Raw genomic sequence first — 26,807 nt, 5'->3', positions numbered from 1 at the left:
TTGTGGAATACCAGGTCTACGACGACGACCGTTTCCATCATCGCCGTTACCGGCATTGACACCACCACCACTAGCATTGGAGGTTGACATATTTTTTATGGTGAATGAGTTTAGGGCTTAGGGTTTTGCATGACAAAATGAGGGGACATGTCCTTTTTATAGTAGCAACCGTAGCTTCTGAATACGCTTTACTCCAGTCGTATACATGTATTCGTATAGTGTATATTTAAGTGACATAATTAAGTCTTCCCTAATTAACTTAAAGACTGGGGTTTTGTTTTATATTAACCTTTATAACTTGATACATTTATCTGATGTGATCAACAATTGACTAAAAATGGACTACACATTTCTAGACAAAGTCTTCTACTCATTATTTATGTTATCACTACTATTATTAAGATTATTACTGTATGTCTATTACTATGAGTGTCTAGGATAAACTCAACACTACTCTATTTAAGATCATTTCATTCCGCACTTTTTTTCACTCAACTTTTTCGCATTAACTTTTTTATTAAAATTTCTTTGAAATCGTAAATGTTAAGTTGTGCACACCGATCGTTGATCAAATCATATAGCTAATGTGTGTAATCCAAGGGTCAAGTATCGATGACTCAATTTAACACCAATTATCATTAAAATCTTAGAGATTATGTTGTGCATACCACATCGTTGATCAAATCAGATAGCAAAATTGTTTAATCAAATCCAAATGCCCTAATAGAAACAATAACACACACTACTATAAGTTCACAACATTTAAAATCATATAGGTCTTTGGCTAATGCTTGCAGTCACAAACTTCCCAGTTGATTTTTATAAGCTGTTAGTTTCATAATTTACTAGGTCATAATGTACTATGAATAAAAATGCAGACTAATCACAAATGTTTCGGCAAAAAATGAGCTAACCGGGCCTTGGAGGGGTGTCTGAGAACCTCGAATTTGGGCCTTGAATGGACCTGCAAAATGAACCCCGAGCCCCGGGGGTTGAACCCGGGGCGGAGCCTCCGACGCCCAAGTTAGTTGCCAAACAATGCATATTTTGAGAGGAGTTTAGGGGAGAGAGTGGAGGAGTATGGTCATCTTAGATGATAAGAGTGACCTCCTTTTACCTTATGCCCTTTGAGGGGTATTTATATGAGTACATAAGTGGGTTTATGAGCCCTAAAATTACATATGTGGGCCGTTGAAGGTCATATTGATGTATTTGACTTATTTGGGGCCTTTTATACCTTTTTATGCCCTTTGGGCTTATATGGGTAGAGTTACCCAAGACTAAAATGGGTATGACCATTTTAGTACCCAAACAATTAGCCCCCGAGACCCAATTCTATTTGAAAAAATGAGTTGGGTTTTGTTTCAATTTCCCAAATAATTCGTTCATAGAAATTGAGTCGAAGGACTTTATTTGTTCAGGTTTATGCAAGGCAACACTCTTGATCCGAGGATTGTAAGAGTTATTACTCTTGATCCGAGGACTGAAAAAGTTCATCCGAGGCAACACACTCTTGATCCAAGGATTGAAAGAGTTAATTACTCTTGATCCGAGGACTGAAAGAGTTCATCTGAGGCAACACTCTTGATCCAAGGATTGAAAGAGTTAATTACTCTTGATCCGAGGACTGAAAGAGTTCATCAGAGGCAACACTCTTGATCCAAGGTTTGATTCGAGGACTGAAAGAGTTCATCCGAGGCAACACTCTTGATCCAAGGATTGAAAGAGTTAATTACTCTTGATCCGAGGACTGAAAGAGTTTATCTGAGGCAACACTCTTGATCCAAGGATTGAAAGAGCTAATTACTCTTGATCCGAGGACTGAAAGAGTTCATCCGAGGCAACACTCTTGATCCAAGGTTTGATCATAGGACTGAAAGAGTTCATCCGAGGCAACACTCTTGATACAAGGTTTGATCCGAGGACTGAAAGAGTTCATCCGAGGCAACACTCTTGATCCAAGGATTGAAAGAGTTAATTACTCTTGATCCGAGGACTGAAAGAGTTTATCTGAGGCAACACTCTTGATCCAAGGATTGAAAGAGCTAATTACTCTTGATCCGAGGAATGAAAGAGTTCATATGAGGCAACACTCTTGATCCGAGGATTGTAAGAGTTAATTACTCTTGATCCAAGGATAGAAAGAGTTTATCTGAGGCAACACTCTTGATCCGAGGATTGTAAGAGTTAATTACTCTTGATCCGAGGATAGAAAGAGTTTAATACTCTTGATCCGAGGATAGAAAGAGTTTATTACTCTTGATCCGAGGATAGAAAGAGTTTATTACTGTTGATCCGGGGATAGAAAGAGGTTACTCTTGATCCGATGATAGAAAGAGTTTATTACTCTTGATCCGAGGATAGAAAGAGTTTACCCTTAATCCGAGGATAGAAAGAGTTTATTACTCTTGATCCGGGGATAGAAAGAGTTTACTCTTGATCCTAGGATAAAAAGAGTTTATTACTCTTGATCCGAGGACAGAAAAAGTTTACCCTTAATCCGAGGATAGAAAGAGTTTATTACTCTTGATCTGGGCATTGAAAGAGTTTACTCTTGATCCGAGGATAAAAAGAATTTATTACTCTTGATCCGAGAACAGAAAGAGTTTACTCTTGATCCGAAGATAGAAAGAGTTTTACTCTTAATCCGAGGATAAAAAGAGTTTATTACTCTTGATCCGGGGATAGAAAGAATTTTACTCTTGATCCGAGAATAGAAAGAGTTTACCCTTGATCCGAGGATAGAAAGAGTTTATTACTCTTGATCTAGGGATAGAAAGAGTTTACTCTTGATCCGAAGATAGAAAGAGATTTACTCTTAATCCGAGGATAAAAAGAGTTTATTACTCTTGATCCGGGGATAGAAAGAGTTTTACTCTTAATCCGAGGATAAAAAGAGTTTATTACTCTTGATCCGGGGATAGAAAGAGTTTTACTCTTGATCCGAGGATAGAAAGAGTTTATTACTCTTGATCCGGGGATAGAAAGAGTTTACTCTTGATCCGAAGATAGAAAGAGTTTTACTCTTAATCCGAGGATAAAAAGAGTTTATTACTCTTGATCCGGGGATAGAAAGAGTTTTACTCTTGATCCAAGGATAGAAAGAGTTTACCCTTGATCCGAGGATAGAAAGAGTTGTTTTTTTTTTTTTTTAATCATCATCATCGTGAGGAAGATTGATGATTAATTTTATCATCGTCATCGTGAGGATAGTTGATGATATTTTTTTTTTTTTTTTGAGGAAAATATTGACTCGAAAAATTAAGAGCCATTTTTCTTTGCTGAAGCAATTTGATAGATGGGCTTTGATGAAAGTGGGCCCGAAGCCATTTACTTGATAAAAGTAGTAGCCGCAGGTAAGAAAGATTCTGGCCATCTACCCTGACAAAGGTAGTTTTTTTTTTATGGCTTATAGCTCTTTGAAAATGGTCAAAAGGTAAATTTTTCTTCTGACTTGTTATCATCAGATTTGATGTAGGTTGAGGTCGGGTACAATTTGAGCCAATTGCACTTGACTGCCGAAGCTAATTGCTTTTGTTGCTCTAGCATTAGCTCGTATGAGCTTCGGCTTGGATGAACCTTCTTCGGTTCAGACAAACCATCTTCGGCAGCACCCTCGGCTCATATGGTTGTGAGCTTCGGCTAGGAGCTCGAATCTCGGCGAAGGTAAACCTCGGCTGGGCTCGGCTTCGGCTATGGCTAGCCTCGGCCAGGAGATAAGAGGTGAGCTTCGGCTCGGCAATGGTTACCGACCTTAACTTGGGAGCGGTAAACTGTACCACCCTTGGTTTCTGCTGAATCACCTTCGACTCGCCCAGAACGCCTTCGGCTTGGGCTGAAACTCCTTCGGTCTCGGCTGAAAAGCCTTAGGCTTGGCTGAAACACCGGTCTCGGCTCGGCTGGCTTGCCTAGAACACCTTCGGCTTGGGCTGAAACACCTTCGGATAGCCTCGGCTCGATGAGCTTCGGATTCCTTTTGCTTATCCGAGCTATTTGCTTCGGATTTTTAGATTGGTGATAGTTTGAGCTTTTTTAAGCTTCAACAATGGTAGACAACCTCAGATCTTCTTCGGCTGCTACTTTAGATGTGATGTGAAGAGATTTGGCTCACTTCACAATACTAGCCTTGACCCCCATTGACCTCGGCATGTGTTGCCTAGGATGAAATGGTGAGTCGTTCTAGTGGTGGAGTTGTGAGCCTTGAAGCTTGTGATGAAGACAATGGAAATTTCCTTCGGCAAGCATTGAATTTACATAAACTTGATTGATTTTTTATGTATGTTTCATGTCACCTGTTGCCTCTTCAACTTGGTGGTGTGAATGAAAGGCTTGCTTTTGTGAGCTTTCCATTAGAGCCACGTAGATCTAGCTTTTATTCTTCTTCAAGAATAATTAAGGTTTGACCATATTCATGGAATATTTCCCAATTTTTTTGTAAAGGCACGAAGTACCTTGTTAGTAGTGGTTAGATTGGCGACAAATCAAAATGTTTATCTATCATCTCCACCATTTGCAAGAATGATTACCCCTTTTGACAGGAGTAATAATTTTGGGTTAAATTTGCTAGAAATTTTGACCCTTTTTCGTGATAGAACACAGTAGCCATGAATTAGTGGATTTTCATGGGTAGTAGTACTCGTCTCCCCACAGACGGCGCCAAATTGTTTCGGCAAAAAATGAGCTAACCGGGCCTTGGAGGGGTGTCTGAGAACCTCGAATTTGGGCCTTGAATGGACCTGCAAAATGAACCCCGAGCCCCGGGGGTTGAACCCGAGGCGGAGCCTCCGACGCCCAAGTTAGTTGCCAAACAATGCATATTTTGAGAGGAGTTTAGGGGAGAGAGTGGAGGAGTATGGTCATCTTAGATGATAAGAGTGACCTCCTTTTACCTTATGCCCTTTGAGGGGTATTTATATGAGTACATAAGTGGGTTTATGAGCCCTAAAATTACATATGTGGGTCGTTGAAGGCCATATTGATGTATTTGACTTATTTGGGGCCTTTTATACCTTTTTTATGCCCTTTGGGCTTATATGGGTAGAGTTACCCAAGACTAAAATGGGTATGACCATTTTAGTACCCGAACAACAAACATTACTAGGGCATAATTTTGTTAAAATAAAACTCCATTCATTACTGGAAAAAATTGGTAATCACCGTATTTGATTAGAGCACTTTTGGTTTACCAAAACAAAAAAATTAAAATAAAAAGGAATATTGGCTTGGTGTTGCATTTAGACTAGATAGGTACCATTGTTTGATTACACTAATGAGGTGTTTCGTCCATATGCATGACATCTTCTACAGCAGGCGGCGCATGCTCCTTAATTTAAGGAGATCCTCTCATTTACCCCAGGGGTAATACAACGAAGACAAGTTCTCGGATACCATTGTTCCACTTTCATGAATATAGCAGTCTAAACCCACCTTTTCCCTTAAAATAGGTTTCATAGCCCTATTCTTTAACCATTCCCTAGTATGATTACATATAATTTGCACTATATTTGGTACATAGCTTGAATCGATATTGTAATACATTTAATTTATAATATATACTAGGATACTATTCGATAAAATTGTGTTTCGTCTTACTTAATATTCATTTAGTTGTAAGTTTATATAAATAAATTGTACACAAAATAAGTTTATATTCGTGATTGAGTAATAAAATAAATTAATAGTATCAATGTAAGATCGTGTCTCAGTAAGATATTGTCTATTTTCGTTTACTAATTAAGGTTATGAAAATTAAATCATGTCCAACAAATTTATATTTTCTGTGTTGGTTAACTAGTTAAGGTAGCCAAAAGAATCTCGTGTTCGACTAGCTAACTGACTGTGTTTGTGACTTTATATTTAATTAGTTTACGATAAAATACATAAAATCTACCGGTAATAAACCGTTTGACCAAGGGCTGTAGCTTGTTAAAGGTAGTTTAGACCCTTAAATTTATCTTCTGTAAAAACATGTCATGGCCATTGAAATAGAGCAAAACAAATATAAAGACGTACAACATAACAACATGTCCATTTTTTGAGAAAAAAATCAGTAAGATGTGTAACATTGTCAAAGCAGAACGGTTCTAACTACTGTCTAAATCACCCTACGTACCCAACGATATGATTTTTGACCTAGTCATAAGTTATATTTGCCATATCTCTTGGATATTTGTGTGTTGTCAATCGTTATTTGAATCAACCACAGTTTACATAAATTGGGGATGTATCTCTGCAAGAAATCTTGTTGTAGGTCGATTTTCATCCTTTTTTCCAAAGTCGGTGTTCCCTCATTTGAAAGCAATCCATTCATAGCGTCTGCAGACAACCTTTAAGAGAACCTTTATCTATTATCAACAATTCGACAACCAATTTTTAATAGTCTTACATATGGCTTAAGTATCGATTCCATGTCATTTTCTTAATCATTTACTGTTGAACTATACATACCACAATGATTAATTATTTTCGTAATCTAATATTCAAGTTAGCTATTACCGAAAAAGAAAGAAGATTTGTTTGTGCCTAATTAATAAAATTAATAAATTTATTTCTACGCAAACTCCTTAATCATGTTACATCGCTTAATATAGGGTATTACATGTAACAAGTATATTAAACCTCTGCTCCACGAGATTATCATTTCATAAGGACACAAATACAGCATAGGGAGAGGAATCGTTGTAGTACGTGGAGTTTGTCCGGTTGTGTATAAATCGCGTGGTGTAATACATAAATTTGGGTATGGACTGCAGAAATTGCTTGCTAGAATACATAGAGCTGGAAAGGTGATACAAGTCTGCGAACCTCATAGTACAAATCTTGGAAATCATGATTCTGGAGTAGTTGTGTTTAAAATTTTTTTTGTCCCATTATATGATGTAGAAGTTTATCTTTCATAAATTGTAGGATGTGGAATTTTTTGAATCCAACTTCAGTTATCAAGAATTATCGAGGATTATTGATTATTGTGGATTAATGACTGTTAAAGGTTTGTGAGGATAATTATTGGTATTGGGTTATTGAGAGTAATTGATTATCCTTGTGTAATACAATTGGTTTAAAATATTTTAATTTGGAGGACGATTGGTTTTTGAGGATAATTGATTGTTAAGGAAAATTGATTGTTAAGGGTTATTGAGGAAAACTGATTGTTAAGGGTTATTGAGGATAATTGATTGTTTTGGGTTATTAAGAATTAATGATTATCGTTGTGTAACAATCTTGGTTTATAAAATTGATTTTGGAGGACGATTGATTATTGTGGATAATTGATTGTTAAGGGTTTTTGAGGATAATGGATTGTATTGGGTTATTTAGGGTAATTGATTATAGTAATGTAACAATCTTGCTTTATAAAATTGATTTTGGAGGACGATTGATTATTGTGGATAATTTATTGTTAAGGGTTTTTGAGGATAATTGATTGTATTGGGTTATTTAGGAAAACTGATTGTTAAGGGTTATTGAGGATAATTGATTGTATTGGGTTATTGCGAATTAATGATTATCGTTGTGTAACAATCTTGGTTTATAAAATTGATTTATGAGGACGATTGGTTATTGTGGATAATTGATTGTTAAGGGTTATTGAGGATAATTGATTGTATTGGGTTATTTAGGATAATTGATTATAGTAATGTAACAATCTTGGTTTATAAAATTGATTTTGGAGGACGATTGGTTATTGTGGTTAATTGATTGTTAAGGGTTATTGAGGAAAACTGATTGTTAAGTGTTTTTGAGGATAATTGACTGTATTGGGTTATTGAGAATTAATGATTATGTTTGTGTAACAATCTTGGTTTATAAAATTGATTTATGAGGACGATTGGTTATTGTGGTTAATTGATTGTTAAGGGTTATTGAATATTAATGATTATCGTTGTGTAACAATCTTGGTTTATAAAATTGATTTTGGAGGACGATTGATTATTGTGGATAATTGATTGTTAAGGGTTTTTGAGGATAATTGATTGTATTGGGTTATTTAGGGTAATTGATTATAGTAATGTAACAATCTTGGTTTATAAAATTGATTTTTGAGGACTATTGGTAATTGAGGATAATTGAATTGTAATTTTTGAAATTGTCAAATGCGTGGTCAAATTTTGAAATTAAATATAGGATCACGAGCTCTTAAACAATTACATAAGGTCTTTTTAATCAATCTTTTAATTTCTATTAATCTTATGAAAGGAATTTCTATTTATCTGCTGTTAAAATTTTTAATGAATGTAATCTATTAATTTTTTAAGGTACAGTAGTAACGTGACAACAATGTCAGACCAATTTCATTTAAATAACAAGTGGACACCCATTTTCCTACTCCTCCCTCTAACGCCTCATTAACCCATTTAAACGCTTCATTAAGCCATTTTCTGTTCTCCCCTCAATGGACCGTGGACACCTATATGTGGTGGTTAAATCCGCCACTACTTATAGTCGACGGCGTCGTGACACTTCATACCTTCTCTCTACTGAACCCATTATGTACTTCAAGAAATTCGTACCAACCCAGTGCCCTGAGCTTGATTTGAATCACACTTCTTATTACAAACACCAGCTAGAGTTGGACAAAGGCAATAATATTGATCCCAAAAATAATTAGAAATGAGCTTGCCATGGATGATGTGCAGAGATTTGCTAACACAACAGTGCAGAGGATGATGGTTGGTCCTGGAGGCGAAGCTAAGCCAGCCTACCTCCCACTGTTATCGGACATAAAAGGGTACTTGCAACATGGCGGTGTGGCGGTTTTTGTGCAATGGCTTTTCAAGAATCACGTCTTTGTAGAAGAGGAGATTGTTCCTAAAGATGTCATGCCAATATTTGACCTTGTTCCGACATTCGATGCTGAGTCTACCCTAACATTTGCTTTTCCCTTAATTGAGAAGCATGTTTTCATTGGTGCGAAGACGAATTCAATCCACGTTCTGAGAATTGAAAATCGGATGTCAATCTTGAAAATCAATGTCTTCTCGGGGGTAACAAAAAAAAATGGTGTTCATTACCACCGTATATCTGTTTGTGGTCAGGTGCCATCCGATGTTGATAAGGCTGTTTTCCCGGAAGGGGAATTTGTGCTTTGCTGGAATGCGAAAGACATTTCCAGACCTTCTTTTATGCACAATTTCCGCAATCTTTATGATAGCTATAAACCGATGTTGTTCATAATCACTGAAGCTTGCCCACATGACATCATACTATGGAAGCTTGTTGCTACGCTTCCAGGACCATATCAACACGCGTTCAGTGGCTACGACGCTGTAGGCGGTGTTATGCTGCTTTGGAACAAGCTTGTCGAGCCGTATTTTAACAGGAGGAGCTCCTGCTTGACCGGACACATCATGGGAGTCGAAATAGAGGTAACTTTTACTAATTAAGTTGTCTTAAAGTTATCATTATTTCATAATTTAATGTTATTACTGTAGTAGTCTTAATGTAATAATAATCATAATTTGTTATTATTGTCGAAACCGTAACCAATATACATATTCAACTTGTTACTAGGTTTGTGGAAATCGTGTCCAAAATTTGTTTGTCCCTTCTTGTTTATTTTGTGGCATTATCGATTCTTATCTCTAAATTGACCTCAATATTCATAAAAGTGATTTGTTTAGTTTCCACTATAGATATATGACTTACTCCTAATTGCTGTTTGTTTTTGCAAATATCTTGTCAGCCCGGACCAAGCATTGTTCCTACCCGCTTTGACGATGTTATCCCTCAAGAAGTCCATTATCCTGCAAACGAGTACGATGACATACAAGATTGAAACGTGTACGCCTCGTTCTAATCCACGATGGTAGTTGTCGCGTTGTCATATGTCTAGGACAACAGTTAGTCAGGTTTAGCCTAGTAACAACATAGCTAATTCTAGTGCTATAAGTTTGTGGCCGTGTTATTGTAATAATCTTGAACAAGGATGTAGTATTTGTAGAGTAATTTTTCAACGTACGTACTTATTATATTTAATATTTCTGTATTAATATTTCTACTTACGAACTTGTTAGATTAGCACAATACAAGGTACTAAACTATCAAAGAAGTTGCGACTAAGGTACTCAACTTTCACTTGTTGCAATATGGGTACTCAACTTTGGTACATTTTTACTTATATTTACCGATCACAACCAGTTTTACTTATACTTCGGATATATTTTGTAATCCTTTTAAATTAAAAAAAAAATTTAATACTCGAATATTTTGTACACGGATATTTTGTACTCCAACTTTATAAAAAAATATGATTTGTAATCCTTAACAAGTAATGAACTTATTATCAGACTTCCAATAAAAAAAATTTAAATAAAAATCGTTGCGCAATTATGTTAAGACTATTGGGAAAATATTTATGATTATGAAAATAGTAATTATAAAGTATCAAAGTGATGTACGGTTTTTCAGTCAAACGCATCGAACAAACCTTATTAATGAAAGTCAAACCGCTTTTTAGTCAAAAATGCATTGAACTATCTTATAAACCGTTTACAACCAAATAAAAGTCAAACTAATGAGTAAAATAAAAGGTTAACACGACGAGCTTATTAGATTTGTGAATTAAATGAAAGTCAAATGCATTCAGCATAGCTAATTGACTAAGAAGAAAGTCAAAACCATTCAACATAGCTAAATCAGTTAAATGCACACAACAAACTCAATTGAATGAGGAGAAAATCAAACACAATCAATCAAAGGTTCCTAAATCAACTGAAAGTCAAATGCACTTAACAAAGGTAATTGAATCAAATGAAGGTCAAATGCATTCAACCAGCAAATTGAGTGAAATGAAAAGACATTTTACAACGCTGTTTGAGGGAACCTAATTGAAGTGAAAGTCAACTCATTCGTACATACCTAATTGAATCAACTGAAAGTCAAATGTATTCATACATAGGTAATTGAATAAAAACAAACTCAAATGTATTAAGTGAATCAAAAGAAAGACAAATGAAGTCAACAAAGCTTATTGAGTTAATGAGAATCAAACATATTCAATTTGCTACTTGAATAATAAAAAAGTCAAACGCATAGCTAATTGAATCAAATGAAAAGACATTGATTTTTGAATCAAAACAAAGTCAAATGTATTCGTACATAGCTAATTCAATCAAAAGAAAGACAAATCCAGTCAACAAAGCTAATTGAGTCAAATGAAAATCATACATATTCAATTTGCTAATTGAATCATAAAAAAATTATGAGTGATAAAACACATAGCTAATTGAATCGTAAAAAAGTATGAGTGATAAAACAAATAGCTAATTGAATCAAATGAAAAGTCATTGATTTTTGAATCAAAATATAGTCAAATGTATTCATGCATAGCTAATTGAATCAAAAGACATACAAATGCAGTCAACAAAGCTAATTGAGTCAAATGAGAATTATACATATTAAATTTGCCAATTGAATCATAAAAACGTCAAACACATTTAATATTAGTTGACAGTAAATTAGGTAACTTAACCAGAAGATTACATCTTAAACAACGATATGGAAACCATTGAAAACCCTCGGATGACGGGTAACAACACGACCATTAAACATTTAAAAACGTATGTAAGAACTTCAAAAATTATGGGTATTAAACGGACCAATACATAAGATAATTTTAATGAGTAAATTTATCCAATTAAAGTTTATGATACATACAAGCATAAGCTTAAGAGTTAAGGGTTTAGGGTTTGCATATGATAAATTATATTAAGGGTTGGAAGAGTGTAGGGTTTACAATGCATAAGGGTTAGGGGTTTAGGGTTTAGGGTTTAGGGTTTGCATTCATTTGTTCCTTATTCAAAATTTTACATATATTTGTTTCTTTTTAATAAAGGATTCCTGACAAGTATTAACTGAGTATCAACTTTTTGAGGCTTTTCAATTAAAGAAATCTGTGACAATGACAACACAATATCAAATATCATGGGAAACAAGAACAATAATAATGAATTGGTAAAAAACAAAACAAAATTCAAATATTAATTTTTAGGTTATACCCTTGGAGCAGTACTTTTACCCCTATGAATTGGAAATGGACAAATAACCATAAAAAGTTGTAGAAAAGTGCTGACACTTAGCGTGGTTGAACAATATCACACTTGTTGCTTTTACACAACTCCGAATAATTACATCAGAGAGATAGCTTATTAGATTTACCACCCCATAGTCCTCCAAAAATACCCTCTCACCTTCCTCTTCCATTGTCTTCCATACTACTTCAGTACTACCACCCATGGAACCATCCTCTAACCAAGAAGCCTCATACCCTCATGGATTCTACGCGGCTGAAGCTGTTGAGAATGTCAAGCACTGTTTCCAATACAACAACAACCCAGAACAAGAGATGAACTTCAATGATTTCGTATACTTTCATAGCCAAAACGGGAAATTGACCTGTCATGTTGTTGAGTACGATATTTTAAGGAAAATAGTCGCGAACCCTAAACAAGAACAACACCGGATGGACAAAATGATGATGGTGAATGAGGAAGGTCAGATTTTCCCGGCGCACTTACCAAACATGGCTGATGTCGTTAACAAACCGGAAGTTCAGTCAGCAATTTCTGATATAGAGAAGGGTGAATCTGTAACGTACGAAGGTAAAACAAAAATCATCCCGACCTTTATGGTGGATAAGATCGATCCTAAGCCAATTTTACCACGAACTGGCCCAATATATTCCCTCCGCTTAAATGGCTTCACCACCGAATTTGGTAGCTACACAGATGACGTTATTTTCCTCCAGGTGAAACATGTTTCCTTTTCTCATACTTTGGTATCTTCAATGTAATTTACAATGACAATATGAATTGCAATCGCTGTTGTTAGAATATTACAGTACTATAAATAATCGTTTTGTTATATTGAAATTTAAGTTATGCAATGAAACTTTGATTATTTCTTGTTCAACTGTATTAATTTAATTAATACATATGTTATTTAATAATCATATATAAATTTATAGTCAAACTGTGTTTATTTAATTAATACATATGTTATTTTTTAATAATCATATATAAATTATAGTCAAATCGTGTTTATTTATTTAATACATAAATTAATTACATATATTAATTATTAAATCATAAATTAATTACAGTCAAACTTTATTCATTTATTTAATACATATATTAATTATTAATCAGAAATTAATTAAAGTGAAAATGTATTCATTTATTTAATACATAGATTAATTATTAATCATAATTTCATTAAAATCAAACTGTATTCATTTATTTAATACATATATTAATTATTAATCATAAATTAATTGTAGTCAAACTTTATTCATTTATGTAATACATATTTACATTAATAATATACATTTATTGATTAAGGTAAAATTGTATTAATTTTTTAATACATATATTAATTATTAATCAGATAATAGTCAAAATGTATTAATTTTTTATATACATATATTAATTATTAATCATATGTTAATTAAAGTCACACTGAATCAATTTAAGGAATCCGATATACTTTGAAGTTTTGTGTTGCTAATTTGTATATTTAAAGTCATAATTAACTGTCAAATATGGTATGGTTCCTAATGTGTTTTTGCTTCAAATGTCCTGGTTTGTTTAGGTGAAATCTCCTATGACGGAGATCAGTTACTCGGTTTTTAGGGATCAATTCATAGAAGACAACCTGACGAGCCGGTACCAATCTGTAAAATTACGACCGGAAGTCGAACCTAATAAGAGGGAAATCAACATTGGAGCATCTGTTGTGCTTTGGAACGGTCGTAGGATCAGCCGTCCATCCTTTGTCGAGCACTTTAAAGAAATAGTTGATATACATAACCTGATGATTATGATAGTGATAGAAGTGGGAGCTACTTCCATCAATTGTGAGAGGATTCTATCTAAACTGGACACTACTTTGTCGTGGCACTTTGATGCGGGTGGAGGTATTCTTAGGGGAACAATCGTGTTTTGGGATTCTAATAGGGTGGATTCCACCATGCTAATTGCTACCGATGAAGATAATGATAACCGTATTATGGGGACATTCAATGCAGTTCAGGTTGCACTTAGTCCACGTTGATTTAAATAATAATTTCATATTACACTGCGTGTATCACTGACCATGCTATTAATTTGTTATTTGTTACAGGTTTAAGACAAGGGGGAGGGTATGAGCAAAGTGAATGTTGTGTCATGATTGAGGATGCTTAAGGCGTTTATTAGTTATTAGAAGTTCTGTAATAGTACTCTAGTATGTCTCTTGTGTCATTTTTCGAACTATGGTTGGTGATGTTTAATGACTATTATATAGTATTAGTACTCAAGTAAGTTTAATGAATGAAGGGTTTGTGTTGTGTACATTTGATGACAGCATGAACTTGTAGGGTTATGTATGATTGAGTTACACGCTTTCAGACAAATATTATCTATAATATGTATGGTTATGTTATGTATGATTTTGTATCTAATTAGGCTTTGAATTTGATGAACCAATGGACTTTGAATTTGATGAACCATAACATGAAATTACAGTGATGGTAGTTTATATCAAATAATTCCTTTAGTAATTAGTAATTTAGCCTTTACAGTTGACAGTTGTTTCATGTTTAATCATAATTGAAATAAAAATGAACACTAGTTGAGTAACATTAAATTTTCAAAACGAACTATATACTTATATAAACTAGTACATAAAGAAAAATCAAAAAATCAATATAATTAGGAGAACAGTTTGTCTTAGTAGACAGATTTAATTAAAGAGAACATAATATATTACTATTTAAGAGAGAATATAGTCTTAGGTAGGTTACATTATGAGTACAATATTAAAATACACTACTGTCTTGTTAGGAAACATTATGAATACAATATTAAAGCTCTTAAATCATTATTAGCCTATTTTGGTAAGTAGCCAATGGACTTTTCAGGTGTTGCTTTTCTTACCCGCCAATTTTTTTATTTAATTCAATTTATCCTCCCAAAACCCAAATGAGCCCGCCAAAATGGGTGCTTCCTTTATGTTCCTATATATAGGTTGTTGCACACTTCCACCTCCTTTGTAACCCTAAACTAAAACAATGGCAAAGAGAAATATTTCAATCCCTGTAAGGTTGGTTAAGCCATACAACCGAAAAAGATCCACGAGAGACCTTTTACTATTTTCATGTTCACATCTTGTTAAAACTAAGGGTTTAAAAGTTGTCAAACCATGTATTCCAAAACTTGCCAATCACAAATTGCTCCGGAAAGGTGTACTTGGGGTGGTCAAAAGCCCGGTTCTGTCCTCCGACGGTAAAATAATAGTTTCAAGGCTTGATGCTTACACTGTGGCTCAAGTCATTGCGGGTAAGGCGAGGTTGGGAGGAGACCTCGTAATAATTACTCAAACAAACAAGGTGAGGCCTTTCCATTTGCCCGACTTGTCTGATTTGGCCTTACTACCAAAAGCCATGAAGTTTTTTGTCCAATGGGTGATCTCTACACAAGGTGGTAAGGGAGGATGTGGATTACAACATGTGATACCGAAGTCTGTAATCAATGTAATTGATCCACCTTCCGATTTACCCACAGTTGTCGAGTGTTGTGACTTGCCTACAGGGAATCATCAATTGAAAATACCAAGTTACAGAAATGATTGTAAACTTTTTACTACAAAATATCCGTTGTTAGTGACTAATATATACATGCGTAGTACTATCATCTCCTCATCCATTTTAGATGGGAGAGAAATGGAGGTTGAGGTGAAAGTTGTGGCAAATGAACAAGGAATGTGCTGGAGTGGGAGTAGCCTAAAAGGGTTACGGTATATGGTGTGGAATTGCCGTGATATGGGTAGGGAGACGTTCTTGCCATTACTAAGGTCTGCCATAGAAATTCATATGCCTCATTTGGTTATCCTAACCGAGTCAAGAGTGTCCATTCATATGGCACGACATATATGTGCGTTTTTGAAGCCATATGTTGTGTATGGGGTTTCAAAAACGGAGTCCGAGGGTGGTTATGCCATGCTTGCTTTTACCAGTCACGTTTCCATGAAAATGAGTAGCTATTTAGCAATGAATATTGTTGGGCCATAGATGTATTGTAATAGTAATAGTAATTTGATGTATTGTAATAGTAATTTCTTAGTATGACGATCTAAGTATAAAATGATTGTAAACTTTTCTTAGTTCGTGTTTTCCCATGAACGATCTATAATGTTAAGAATTCTAAGTATTCTGAAATCTATCGTATTTCAATATTGTTATTGTTGGGCTATGCAAATTAAAGTCCATGACTTTAAAAGCCCATTACAAAGACATTAATCCAATCATTTTGGGGGACCCAATAAAGTTGTCCCTTTTTCTTCCAAACCAAATACGTGTTATGAAGTCCATTTGGGATATTGAGGCCATATGAAAACACAATAACACGAAGCCCCACATGAAGCCCATTTACGAGGTCGTTATTACATAGCCCGCAATAGTATTGAACACTCTAATTCTAAAAACACATAATAACCTACAAATTCTATTTGTAATGCACCAACATCAAATTGGTAAAACTTTGTTGTCTCTGTCTCCAGCGCATTTGATGCACTTAAGATCCTTATTAATAAACACATTCCTCGTGTTGTAAGGAAACGATAGCCCTTTTCCAAACAATACCTCAATTTCATGGTACACTACATCCTCATTGAAGACCTGTAATTAGGAATTTGAAGTCAGTTCATAACAAACAAAACCAAAGCAGTGTCTAACCAACCAGTAAGGTTATTACTGAACTAAGATTATCTCCTACACTCGTACATAAAATGCGATCAGAAATAACATCCTATATAAAACTGCTAAAATAATTCACACATTAAAACAAAATTTCCCCAACTACTTACCCGCTTAATGACCTTTAAGTTTGGCGAGCTTGAATCACCGTGAATGAAAGACACTTCTGATACATGTCCAGATTTTGCCACAACACAAACGGATGACAGTAAAGGAGAGTCCAAGACTGAATCTGCTTGAACCTCAGATATTATGGCCAAGTAAGAACAACATTGACTACGTAACAACCGATTAATGGAAGCTCTTGCCATAGATTCTGCACTAATGCCACCAGCAAAGAATACCACATCACCCTGTATCATTAATGAGTTGTCATTGTTCATCTAGGAATTACAAATAGATGGACCTCAGCACACCTGCAAAGAAACCTATAAAGTGGCAACCAACGACAAAATAACACTAACCACCAGTGAAGTACAAATAGATGGATCTCCAGCACACGGTAAAACAAATCCATGCATCATCGTCAACACCTATGGCATAAAGACAAATTTACCTTATTTTTGGAATGATACAGGGATATAGTCAGCATAACTATGCCATACTTACCCCAAACGTTATTGATTGTAGTTTGTAAAGAACTTTAGCCGATATCCACCTAATTAAACCAAAGATTATTCAACGAAAACATAAGCAATTACCTAACATCTTACAATACATAAACAAGAATATCTAACTAAAATTTCAGATACCTATTCAACATCCAAGTCTAAAAGATGTTACATCTGCATTGTTCATCCAACAAGTATTGTCTATGCATTGAAAATTGAACTTCTTCCACATGATACCGAGACCTTGACAACTTAACTCCTTTGATTTATCAACAGTTGGTTTCTTCATACCTTTTCCCTATCTCTAGTGGTCTTTCTTCGTGCTTCCTTACCCCTATAGCAAACAGTCACACTCCCAGTTCTATGAACCTATTGTGACCCATGTGGCCCATTTGTGTCTCGTGCTTCGGTAGGATGTGTTTCATCATAAGCCACATCCAACATCTACAACATGACGACCAAGATAAATTAAACATGGAAAACAGAGTGCAATACCAATATAACAAAACCAACAACATCTACAACATTTACTTACCCCAAGTTGACCAAAGTCTCCCCCCTGGATACGATCTTCTCTAACAGCCATACGTATCTCATCCATGTTCCAAACCTCCAACCTCGGGTAATAGCCCCATTGCACAAGATGTCTATCTAGTCGATCTAAATATATAACCTGTAACACAAAACACACTTTAATTTGTCTAAATAGTGCACTTCATAACAAACCCAAGGAGTAAACCCAAGGACTAAACAATTACAATTGTCACATACCACCAAAAATATAAGACAACCACCACACCCACTAGCAAATCCGGTTGAATAAAACCGCCTCGCAAACATTGCAACACTATCCCTGAGATTCTTGAGAACAAGGCTACACCAATCATATTCAGCAGCTTTCCTAGCACAAGTTAATGCCGGAATTACATCCGCAGCCAGTCTGGATGACTGAGTAGGACATAACAACATCTGTAGCGACAACAATAAAAACAAAGTTTTGAACTCATCCTCCTGATGTTCTTCCCATTTTCCCTCCATCCGAGCAATGAGTTCACAATTAACTGGAATACCCTCAAATACGTACTCTCTACCAGTTTTAATGGACTTCGTATTCCATGATTTACCATAACTAGCCATTACCCCTTTTAGCTCCTTCAACATATCACTCCCCAAAGTTTTGTAAGTGGGAACAGGAATTCCACCGTTTGGAATTCCAAGTACCCAGTGCACCTGATTTTGTGAAAGCCTAAATACTCTACCGTCTCGGCAGGTAAGCGTACAATTGAAAGGATCGATGCGAGTCATAAGCCAATAGGACAACTGCTTAGGGAGATTCAAATAGGATCCAATTTTCAAAAGACCACCAAACCCCATTTCCCCAACCCACCGCTTACATTGGTCATCGAAAGTATGGCATATTTTTCCAAATGACTCTATCCGACAACTTGTATTCGCTGGCTGAAATATTCCACAAAATTTATAATTATTAAAACTAAATCAACACATTAACCTTAAGTAAGAGCAAATCATCCACTTACCCTGCCTCTAGCCTTCTCATGGCGTAGCAAGACCTCCTATTTCCTTTTCACACCCCCACCAACGCTTAACGAATCATTCTAAGTCATTCCAATACATAAGCCCCTTTGTTGCTTTAATTTGTCATTTAAGAATGTGTATATTTGTTCGGATTACCTTGAATAACTCCGGAGACAGCTTCTTCAATGGAGGTGCAACACCAGCCTTCTATGACATATTCAAAATGATTTTATTAATCACTCTCAACTAATAAATAATTCTACCATACATTACCTCAGACTTATTTCCATTGCTGGACATTTTGCGCTTCCGGTTCAAATTCCCTACTGATTCCATCTGTCTTGCCAACAGCTGCAATGTACTACCTATTACTGTACACCATCATCCCACACAAATTGAATTACTATAATGCTATGTACTAATCCTAACAATATCGAATCCATAGTTTATGGTTACATAATTCAATTCATAACAATTACTACTATCAAATTGAACATAGAAGACCTTATTTACATACAATCATAACACAACTGACTCCAGAGCAATTGCAAAAATTCTTTGAGTAAAACATCCAAGTCATAGCTTCTGTTCTACCCCAATCAAAGAACCGAATGCTAACACCACTCAATCCATACCATTTTAATAAGTGCAATCTTAAAACCCTACATCACATAACAACCACCAATGATCTTTCTAATAAGTGCAATGTAATAACCCTAAATAACATAATAACCAATAAATCGGCTAGCTAAATGAGAAAATACATGTTAAAAGAGTTCAATCGACTAATTCCACCCCAAATTAAACCAGTTCATTCGATTAATCGAGTAATGCATACCTTAACACTGCCGAGAATATGTTCGCGCTGCTATATGTTCGCCTAGAATTGCAGAGCCAAGGCGGCGCCAACACCAGTGTTGTTTCTCCCCGATCTTGATGTTCGTTCGTTGGCAAACCCTCCCACAGTTACAACTTTTCACTCACAAATTACATTCAGCTTAACAATGGTCAACTCCAGAGAAAACGGGTCAAACACAATTTGGGGAACAGGACGATATTCAGCTGAATTGACGATGTTAGTTCACTGTTATCTTAATTTAATAATGATGACGTCTATAGCCTTAGTACACCGACTGATTTGACGAATATGCCCCCATATAAACGTGCAAAGTTTATATGGCATATTAACATGTATTTTCTCAAAAAAAGGACATTAAACAGAGGCTTTTTTTTTTAGAGAGCGAGCTAGAATGGTGGGGGTATCAATCTCGGAATTTCTAGAATCGGGAAAAAAGCTCTAATCACTTGAGCTTAGGTGATTCTTGACGAATCTTCTTGTACTCATACTTTAATAAATTGTAACTATTCCCTCTGTTTTTAAATATTTGCTCCACTTTCCTTTTCCATTCGTTTTTAAATAATTACTTCATTTCCTTTTTTGGAAATCTTTTACAATATTTAATTCATTTTTCACACTTGGTGTACTCAACATAATACTCTCTCTCTTCCTATTCTTCCACTACTTTTGCTTTTTAGAATTTTTTTATTTTCTCAACTACCCCACAACCTCCATATTTTATTACTTTCTCTTATTTCTCCTAAAACTCCGCGTATTGAGAAATGGAGCAAGTATTTAAAATCGGAGGGAGTAGTTTGTAGCTCGGGCAATGTTCTGAGTTATGTTTAAATACAAAATGAATAGATTACGAGATGGCCCAGGTTGATCTCTGAGAGAAACCTAGACTGTTTATCTCAGGGTAAACTCGTCATTTTGCGTTTAAAAGCAAGGGTGATAATGTCCAAAGCAAATAGACGGAAATATGCAGTTAAATTGCCGTCAAGTTTGCTGTCATCTACCCAAACCCAACTCTCTTCTTCTTCAATTTGACTGGTTCATCTTCAATTGATGACATTTTTTTCGTTCTTCTATCGAGCAAAAATTTAAATGTTACTTCTTGAATTCAACTAAAACTTTGTGTTTCTTCTCTAATTTGATTGGTTTAGTTGCAAATCTCGTGGGTATAGTGTAGCCTTGTCCTCCTTGTTACTCCATTAAGGGGTCGACTCTAATTCTCCACTCGATGTCCCTTATCTTTTCTTCATCCTCTTTCACCTTTTCGACGGCAGATTTCCGGCAGCTTCGCTGCCAAATCCAACGAAAAACCCTAGGAAAATTAGAGAAATTAGGGCATGGTTAATCCTTAAGGGAAAGCTTTGTCTTCCTTCTCCATTGGAGTTGTTCGTGCTTTTCAATTTCTCCATTAAAGGTCTGCTAATGGAGGTGAGTGAATGGAGGAAGAAGAATAGGCCATGAACCCTTAGTTACCGTGGGTTAAGCTGGGTTCAGCTAGATGGATTGTTTAATAACGGTGTGAAGTTTACTTTTTGAAGCCACGTGCTCAATGTCAGAACTTTTTTTTTTAGAAAACATTTGTTTATTGCTCCAGCACATAAATCAATGTATTTTTAATACCATTTTGCTACGAGATAAACAATACTCGTTTATCACGGAGATTAACTTGAATTTTCTCATAAAGTACCTTGAGTTTAAATACGTAGTAATATTTTGGAACCAATACCTTAAGTTTAAATACTCCCTCCATTTTTTAAGTGACACACTTTCTTTAAACGGCCGTTTTTTTTTAAGTGACACACTCCCTCTTTTAGAAATTCCTTACATTTTAATAATATATTTTCACCCACTATCTCTTACTTTATCATTTCTCACTCCTTTCATGGTCCCCACTTCCTCTCACATTCTTTTACTTTATCATTTCTCACTCCTCCAACCTACCTCACTAAAATCTCCTAAAATTACGTGTCGGTCAAACTTTTAAAAAAGGAGGGAGTAATAAAATAAAAATGGTAAAGTTAGTTGGGGATCGAAACAAAGATGTACTCCATAGTAGTTTTTGTTTTACAATTAAGTAGGGGATTGTATATAATGTTAAAAAAAACTGTTAGAACCCTTAATGAAAAGCAACAATTAATATATTAATTTTTTTTTTGAAGGGTAATATATGAATGCTAATTAAGTGATAAAGTGATATTAATTGTGGAATAGAGTGGTAATATAAGTTAGGAATATCAAGGGATGTAATGGCTCAGATATAGTTGTTTCGGGGGTTTTTGTCCCTTGGGAGAGTTACAACACTAAGACTGGATTCAGCAAAGGGCGCCTATACCTGCAAAGCAAACGGACCGCCGGATGGTCGGTGGTCCGCCTCCGAAGATTAAGTTAGTAAGTATTCGGAGTAAAACGTGCGGAAATAAAGTTATCTGCTTGGATTCCAAGCTCAGGTAAAGTGTTGTCTGTTTCTGGAAAACGACAGCTCTGTAATAAATGTGAAAGTGACGTGTTGTCTCGTATTTAGTGTATTCCTATCATAAATGTAGGAACTGTCCCTATATATAGGGTCTTTTTGAAAAGTGTGCCCTCCCTAGGATTTGGTGACCTAGGGATTAGGTCACGCCGTAAAACGGCGCCTCAAGGTTTGGGCCCTTGAAGGCCGCCATTCCACAAGCAATGCCTGAGTGACGCGTGTCACTGAGCCCTAAAGGCTTTTGGGCATCTGTTAGGGTGACACGTGTCGCCCTCTTAATGGTCCATGCTGGATCATCAATCATCTCAGAACGGGGGAATGCCTGCCTATCACGTGTCACCATCTCAAAGGTCCAGATGGCACCCCTTCGAATGACACGTGGCGGCTTCCAATTGGGCCACCTGGCCGGGTGTAAAAATACCCAAATCATTTGCCCCTCACAGGGGTCACGTGCATTGCACATGACACTTGTAATAGGTGTCATCATCCGACTGGCCGGATTTTCAAATTACATTTTGGGGGGAAAAATTAGGGTTTACCCTTTCTATAAATAGGAGGGTTTGACTCCCCTTTTTTTTCACACCTTTGCGAATCTTGGAGAATCTCTGGACTTTTGACTTTCAAAGACTCTCAAAGACCTAAACTTGTCAAGCATCCGACGCTCGACTTTCTGTCCGTCTGTTTCAGCGAACTAGTCGTCTCGTAATACCTTCTTCTAAGGTAACCACCTACTCTCTTCTTTTACTTATTCTTTCTTGCATTTTTTCTTTATCAAATGGTTTCCCAAACGCACACGGAACGACCTAGGTTAGCGATCATCCGGTCACCGAGGACGGTTGAATCTAGAACTAGGAGTGTCGAATGCTCGTTCAAGAACTTTCCTTTAAGTACATCTCCAAATCCGACAGTGTCTGTGCATCTGCAGGACACGATGGCCAGAACAAAGCAGACAACGAGGAGATATAGGGCGGATGGTTCCTTTTACCATTCGGACAGTGAGACTGTCAACTCTTATGGCTCCATTAGGGTGCCAGCTAGTGAAATTTCTAAGCACCCCCCAAACCCTTCTTCTGACCTTCCCCAAACTCTAACTTATTACTCTTCCTCTTCTTCAAGCGGCACCCCCAGTGATACTATACTGCGGGAAGCCGACAATCAATACCAGACCGAGCCTTCGGAACAGGCGTTGGAGGAGAGTCTAGGGGAGGACCCTGCTGGCCCCAGCCAGCAGTCCCCTAGCTCTGGGGAGAGCTCTAATGACGATTCAGCCTCGTCATCTTCTGAAAATGCCTCCGTTACTTCAGAGGAGGCCCGAGCAAAGATAAGCACTGCAAGGGAATCCTTGTCAGTGGAAATGGGGGAAGGTGGGCGGAGTCGAGTGCTTCTAGGCGCTTGGAGCGCGCCCCCTACTATCACCATGTCCCGCAAAGTAAGCGGACTTCTATGACATCCGGTCTTGCCAATTTCAAGCGCAAGACCGTAATGGGTCATGGCTTTTCCTTGTCCGTTCCCAACAAGGATGATACGATAACCTGGCCGACCTTGGCCAGTTATAAGGACCAATCATTCGGCTGATACGAGGCGGTCCTCCAGGCTAGTCTACGCTTCCCTCTCCATCCGGCCGTGGAGAGAATACTGGACGGATACCAACTGGGTATCTGGCAACTTGTCCCGAATTCATGGATTAATATCATCGGGTACGTCGCCGCATGTGAAATGCTAGAGGTGGATCCAAACTTTGAGGCATTCGCCTACATGCATTATCTCAGCCGAGCGCTTGCTAAGGGCGGCGAAGGCTGGTACACCTTGTCCACCTGCAAGGGGTACATGATGGCATTCGGCAAGAAGAACAAGTGGAAGGACTGGAGAACCAAGTTCGAGATAGTCCATTCCTCTGATAGCCGACTGAACCAGAAATACAATAGGTGGAACAAGGATCCGCCCCTCCTGGTTGGCAAGAGTGCCTTACCCCCTCTCCTTAGGCGGGCCCAGGAGGAAATTTTTGATCGGGGTTTGTTCAAAGTGTCCGTTCGGACAAATGAGCAGGGGGAGAAAATAGTCTTCCCCCAGAGCTACATTCCCCTTTACAAGTGGCTGAAAGATGGGGTATTCTTGGTCGCTTGTGGGCTAAGCTCTAAGATGCCGAGAGGTAGTCAGCCGTCTGATTTTATGCAACCTTTAAATTGCTTTTCAATGTTTGTTTATAAAGTCTAACTCCTGCTTTTGGTGCAGACAAAGCTATGGAAAAGGTCTCGGCAACAAGGAAGCCAGTTGTTGTCTCTGCAGCAAAGTATCGCTCGAACGTTCTTAATCGAGCGAATGACGAGCAGAAAACAGTCGGGATTCCCAAGGTAGCTGTTTATAACACTTGGTATATTTTAAAACAAAGGTTAATTTTTGCCCGCCTGTTTTTCTGACGCCTTTCTTTTTGCTCATGCAGAGTGGTTCCACCAAGCCCTCTCCCTCCAAGCAATCCCAACCCAAAATCCAGAAGACTGGGGCTGGTGATGTGAGAGCATCCGGCAAGAACCGGAAGCACATTTCTCACAAGCCCAAGAAAGGAGACGGCTCTACTCTCGAAGCTGACAGGGAGGTCAGCAAACCGGATGCCACTCAGGCATCGAAGGGTGGCTTTAAGCAACCCAGTACTGTTGTCGGCTTAGCAAGAGAGAAGAGGCGTCACGGGAAGGAGGAGGAGGTTCAGCCAGACGGTATAAACCGCGTCTTCATTGAATTTCTTCATCAAGATAGTTTCTTAGAACTTCCTTGACTAACTTTAATTTTGCAGCTCCTGTGCAAAGGCCGACTGTCGTCTAGATGGCCAAGGAGATGCTGAGGGCGCTTGACCTAGAGGACAAGGCGTCCGTAAGAGGAGTCGGCACCCTTAACTTGGATGCCATCTTGGGGAACCTCTGTGAGGTAAAAATTTAGCTTAATTTTCTTATTATTTAAGCACATATCCGACTGGTCTTGACCATTCGGCTCTTTTCTCATTTTCAGGCTATGCTGCGCATCCAGGGGCTAAGAAGGCCAATCCAGGAGAAGTCTAAAGAGGTAACAGCCGCTAAAGCTCGAGTCGAGTCCGCCTTAGACCGAGCTCAATTTGAAATTGCTCAAAATGAGCTTCTGACCCTTGATATGATGTATTCCCAGGCGGATGTCAACCTGCAGGTAAAAAAGGACCTAGATTCGGCTCGCTCCAAAATCATTGACCTTAAGGCCGAAATTAAAGGTCTTAAGGAAAAGCTTGAGCCTCTTCAAGAGGCCAAGAAAGAGGCCGAGAGGGCCAAGAACCGGGTTGGCCGCCTGGAGGTGCGCCTGGCGAACCAGGAGAAGCTGCTGAAGTCTAAGTTCAAGTCTCGGGCTAAGAAGGAGAAGGAGGCCCTTGTCAAACAAATGATGAAGGACTATGAGGCCATCATGCGAATGGCATGGGAGGCGGTACAGCCGGGTGCTGACTATAACACCTGGAAATCCAAGTTTGATTAAGCAAACGAGGATTTCAATGCTGACCTTCTTCGTCAATCTCAAGAGGAGACGAACAAGGCTGACGCTGAGGGCAAAGAGGTCGGCTCCTCATCAGGCTCTTCCGGGGACGAGGAGGGGGACGAGGAGGATGATGACAATGCGGAGCAGCCGGCGGGTGATGATGCGGCTGCCAATGTTGATAACTCCCCTGCCCCTTAAGCTTTTTATAAGTTCTTTCTGCGGTCGAATGGCCATTTATCTCATCTTCCGGCCTGCGTGCCGAGTATTTTTGTATCTTTACCGATCGAGGGGTCGGGTAAATTAACAATTTCTCTGGCTTTGCCAGCAAACAATCTTACCCAGTCGTCAGATGGTGATTGGGCTTTTTAATTCAAAAACATTCGGGCGTTTGGCTGAAGTTATTCATATTGTTGTTCTTTAAATTTTTTCATTGCATGTTTTTTGGCTAAGTATTATAACCTGTATACCATGCGAATGTTCTTGCCCCTAGACGGATGTCGAGTGGTTTTGGTTGAGTGGATTAATTAACTTGGAAATTATTGATACTTAGAAGAGTATGCATGGTTTTTAATTCAATCAATCACTATGGTGATTGCCCCAAACCACGCGACAGCGCGACCATCCGGAGCTAATGAATAATTGTTTTCATTTGGCCATTGGCACAAACGAAATACAACATTCTTGACTTAGTGTAGACACCCATTTGTGTCTCCCAAAACCAAACCCGGTGATGAGTACCTTTCACGTCGAATCATAATCGAATGAAGTGAAAGTGTGGAAAGTCTAGTGTTGCGGATAGTTTTAATTTCTTTTCTCTTCTCTCTATTTTTGAAAACTTATTTTTAATAAAACAGCCAATCCAGTTTGGTTGGTCCATGATATGGGTCCAATAGTAGTGTAGTTGGATGGGGCTTGACAAGAGCTTTCCAACGATATATTATAAGCCCAATTCCGATGAATATTGAGGAAGTTATGGCCAATTTATTAAACTGGGCCCGGTTTGAGCCTTATATGCGGGCCAATGATCTAGGGGAGGGCCTAGTATGATTTATCATTCCTAATACAATTAGGAATGGTTTTAGTCTTCTAGATTCTTCTAGAAGGTTCTTTTCATTCCTA

At 37.4% G+C, this 26,807-nt stretch overlaps 4 protein-coding genes and 1 long non-coding RNA gene across 10 annotated transcripts; 3 read left to right on the top strand and 2 right to left on the bottom strand.

Annotated features, from left to right (window-relative positions):
* Nucleotides 1-3,138: 3,138 nt before the first annotated feature.
* Nucleotides 3,139-5,101, bottom strand: LOC110720140. The gene is made up of 2 exons (XR_002511286.1): nucleotides 3,939-5,101; nucleotides 3,139-3,844 (listed from the first exon to the last, which is right to left on the bottom strand). It is a non-coding gene; the product is annotated as an uncharacterized LOC110720140 (long non-coding RNA).
* Nucleotides 5,102-8,292: 3,191 nt separating this feature from the next.
* On the top strand, nucleotides 8,293-10,400 carry LOC110720085. Its single transcript, XM_021899085.1, has 2 exons — nucleotides 8,293-9,365; nucleotides 9,683-10,400. Exons 1-2 carry the CDS (start codon nucleotides 8,622-8,624, stop codon nucleotides 9,773-9,775), a joined length of 837 nt encoding a protein of 278 aa, XP_021754777.1. The 5' UTR covers nucleotides 8,293-8,621; the 3' UTR covers nucleotides 9,776-10,400.
* A 1,614-nt stretch (nucleotides 10,401-12,014) lies between these two features.
* On the top strand, nucleotides 12,015-14,418 carry LOC110720084. Its single transcript, XM_021899084.1, has 3 exons — nucleotides 12,015-12,745; nucleotides 13,588-14,028; nucleotides 14,119-14,418. The coding sequence occupies exons 1-3, from the start codon at nucleotides 12,233-12,235 to the stop codon at nucleotides 14,122-14,124; spliced, it is 960 nt and encodes a 319-aa protein (XP_021754776.1). The 5' UTR covers nucleotides 12,015-12,232; the 3' UTR covers nucleotides 14,125-14,418.
* Nucleotides 14,419-16,209: 1,791 nt separating this feature from the next.
* On the bottom strand, nucleotides 16,210-19,943 carry LOC110720139. Of its 6 annotated transcripts, XR_002511284.1 has the most exons (10): nucleotides 19,715-19,943; nucleotides 19,150-19,247; nucleotides 18,879-19,080; nucleotides 18,112-18,798; nucleotides 17,876-18,013; nucleotides 17,482-17,784; nucleotides 17,339-17,387; nucleotides 17,194-17,262; nucleotides 16,840-17,082; nucleotides 16,211-16,651 (listed from the first exon to the last, which is right to left on the bottom strand). XR_002511284.1 is itself a non-coding variant. In XM_021899143.1 (9 exons), the coding sequence occupies exons 5-9, from the start codon at nucleotides 17,490-17,492 to the stop codon at nucleotides 16,499-16,501; spliced, it is 525 nt and encodes a 174-aa protein (XP_021754835.1). In that variant the 5' UTR covers nucleotides 17,493-17,784; nucleotides 17,876-18,013; nucleotides 18,112-18,798; nucleotides 18,879-19,247; nucleotides 19,715-19,943; the 3' UTR covers nucleotides 16,211-16,498. The 6 variants fall into 6 exon arrangements, 2 of the variants coding, with proteins under 2 accessions (XP_021754835.1, XP_021754834.1); XR_002511285.1 differs by having other exon boundaries at nucleotides 16,210-16,651; nucleotides 17,632-17,784; nucleotides 18,879-19,247; XM_021899143.1 differs by having other exon boundaries at nucleotides 18,879-19,247.
* Nucleotides 19,944-23,130: 3,187 nt separating this feature from the next.
* Nucleotides 23,131-25,688, top strand: LOC110720215 (nucleolar and coiled-body phosphoprotein 1-like). Its single transcript, XM_021899222.1, has 4 exons — nucleotides 23,131-23,563; nucleotides 24,432-24,550; nucleotides 24,640-24,897; nucleotides 25,200-25,688. The coding sequence occupies exons 1-4, from the start codon at nucleotides 23,131-23,133 to the stop codon at nucleotides 25,686-25,688; spliced, it is 1,299 nt and encodes a 432-aa protein (XP_021754914.1).
* The last annotated feature ends 1,119 nt before the right edge of the window (nucleotides 25,689-26,807 follow it).

Source organism: Chenopodium quinoa, unplaced genomic scaffold (assembly GCF_001683475.1).
Source record: "Chenopodium quinoa cultivar QQ74 unplaced genomic scaffold, ASM168347v1, whole genome shotgun sequence".
Classification (NCBI taxonomy): Eukaryota; Viridiplantae; Streptophyta; class Magnoliopsida; order Caryophyllales; family Amaranthaceae; genus Chenopodium; species Chenopodium quinoa.
This window is presented reverse-complemented; position numbering and strand designations above follow the sequence as displayed.

Excerpts from the sequence above, each read along its gene's own strand:
- LOC110720085 (XM_021899085.1), top strand. The coding sequence starts at position 8,622 with ATGGATGATGTGCAGAGATTTGCTAACACAACAGTGCAGAGGATGATG. Across the intron at positions 9,366-9,682 it reads TCATGGGAGTCGAAATAGAG|CCCGGACCAAGCATTGTTCC; the intron begins GTAACTTTTACT and ends ATATCTTGTCAG.
- LOC110720084 (XM_021899084.1), top strand. The coding sequence starts at position 12,233 with ATGGAACCATCCTCTAACCAAGAAGCCTCATACCCTCATGGATTCTAC. Across the intron at positions 12,746-13,587 it reads ATGACGTTATTTTCCTCCAG|GTGAAATCTCCTATGACGGA; the intron begins GTGAAACATGTT and ends TGGTTTGTTTAG.
- LOC110720139 (XM_021899142.1), bottom strand. The coding sequence starts at position 18,714 with ATGGGGTTTGGTGGTCTTTTGAAAATTGGATCCTATTTGAATCTCCCT. Across the intron at positions 18,014-18,111 it reads GTTGTCTTATATTTTTGGTG|GTTATATATTTAGATCGACT; the intron begins GTATGTGACAAT and ends TTTGTGTTACAG. Across the intron at positions 17,785-17,875 it reads GAGACTTTGGTCAACTTGGG|ATGTTGGATGTGGCTTATGA; the intron begins GTAAGTAAATGT and ends GTCATGTTGTAG.
- LOC110720215 (XM_021899222.1), top strand. The coding sequence starts at position 23,131 with ATGGCCAGAACAAAGCAGACAACGAGGAGATATAGGGCGGATGGTTCC. Across the intron at positions 24,551-24,639 it reads AAACAGTCGGGATTCCCAAG|AGTGGTTCCACCAAGCCCTC; the intron begins GTAGCTGTTTAT and ends TTGCTCATGCAG. Across the intron at positions 24,898-25,199 it reads GTCACGGGAAGGAGGAGGAG|GCTATGCTGCGCATCCAGGG; the intron begins GTTCAGCCAGAC and ends TCTCATTTTCAG.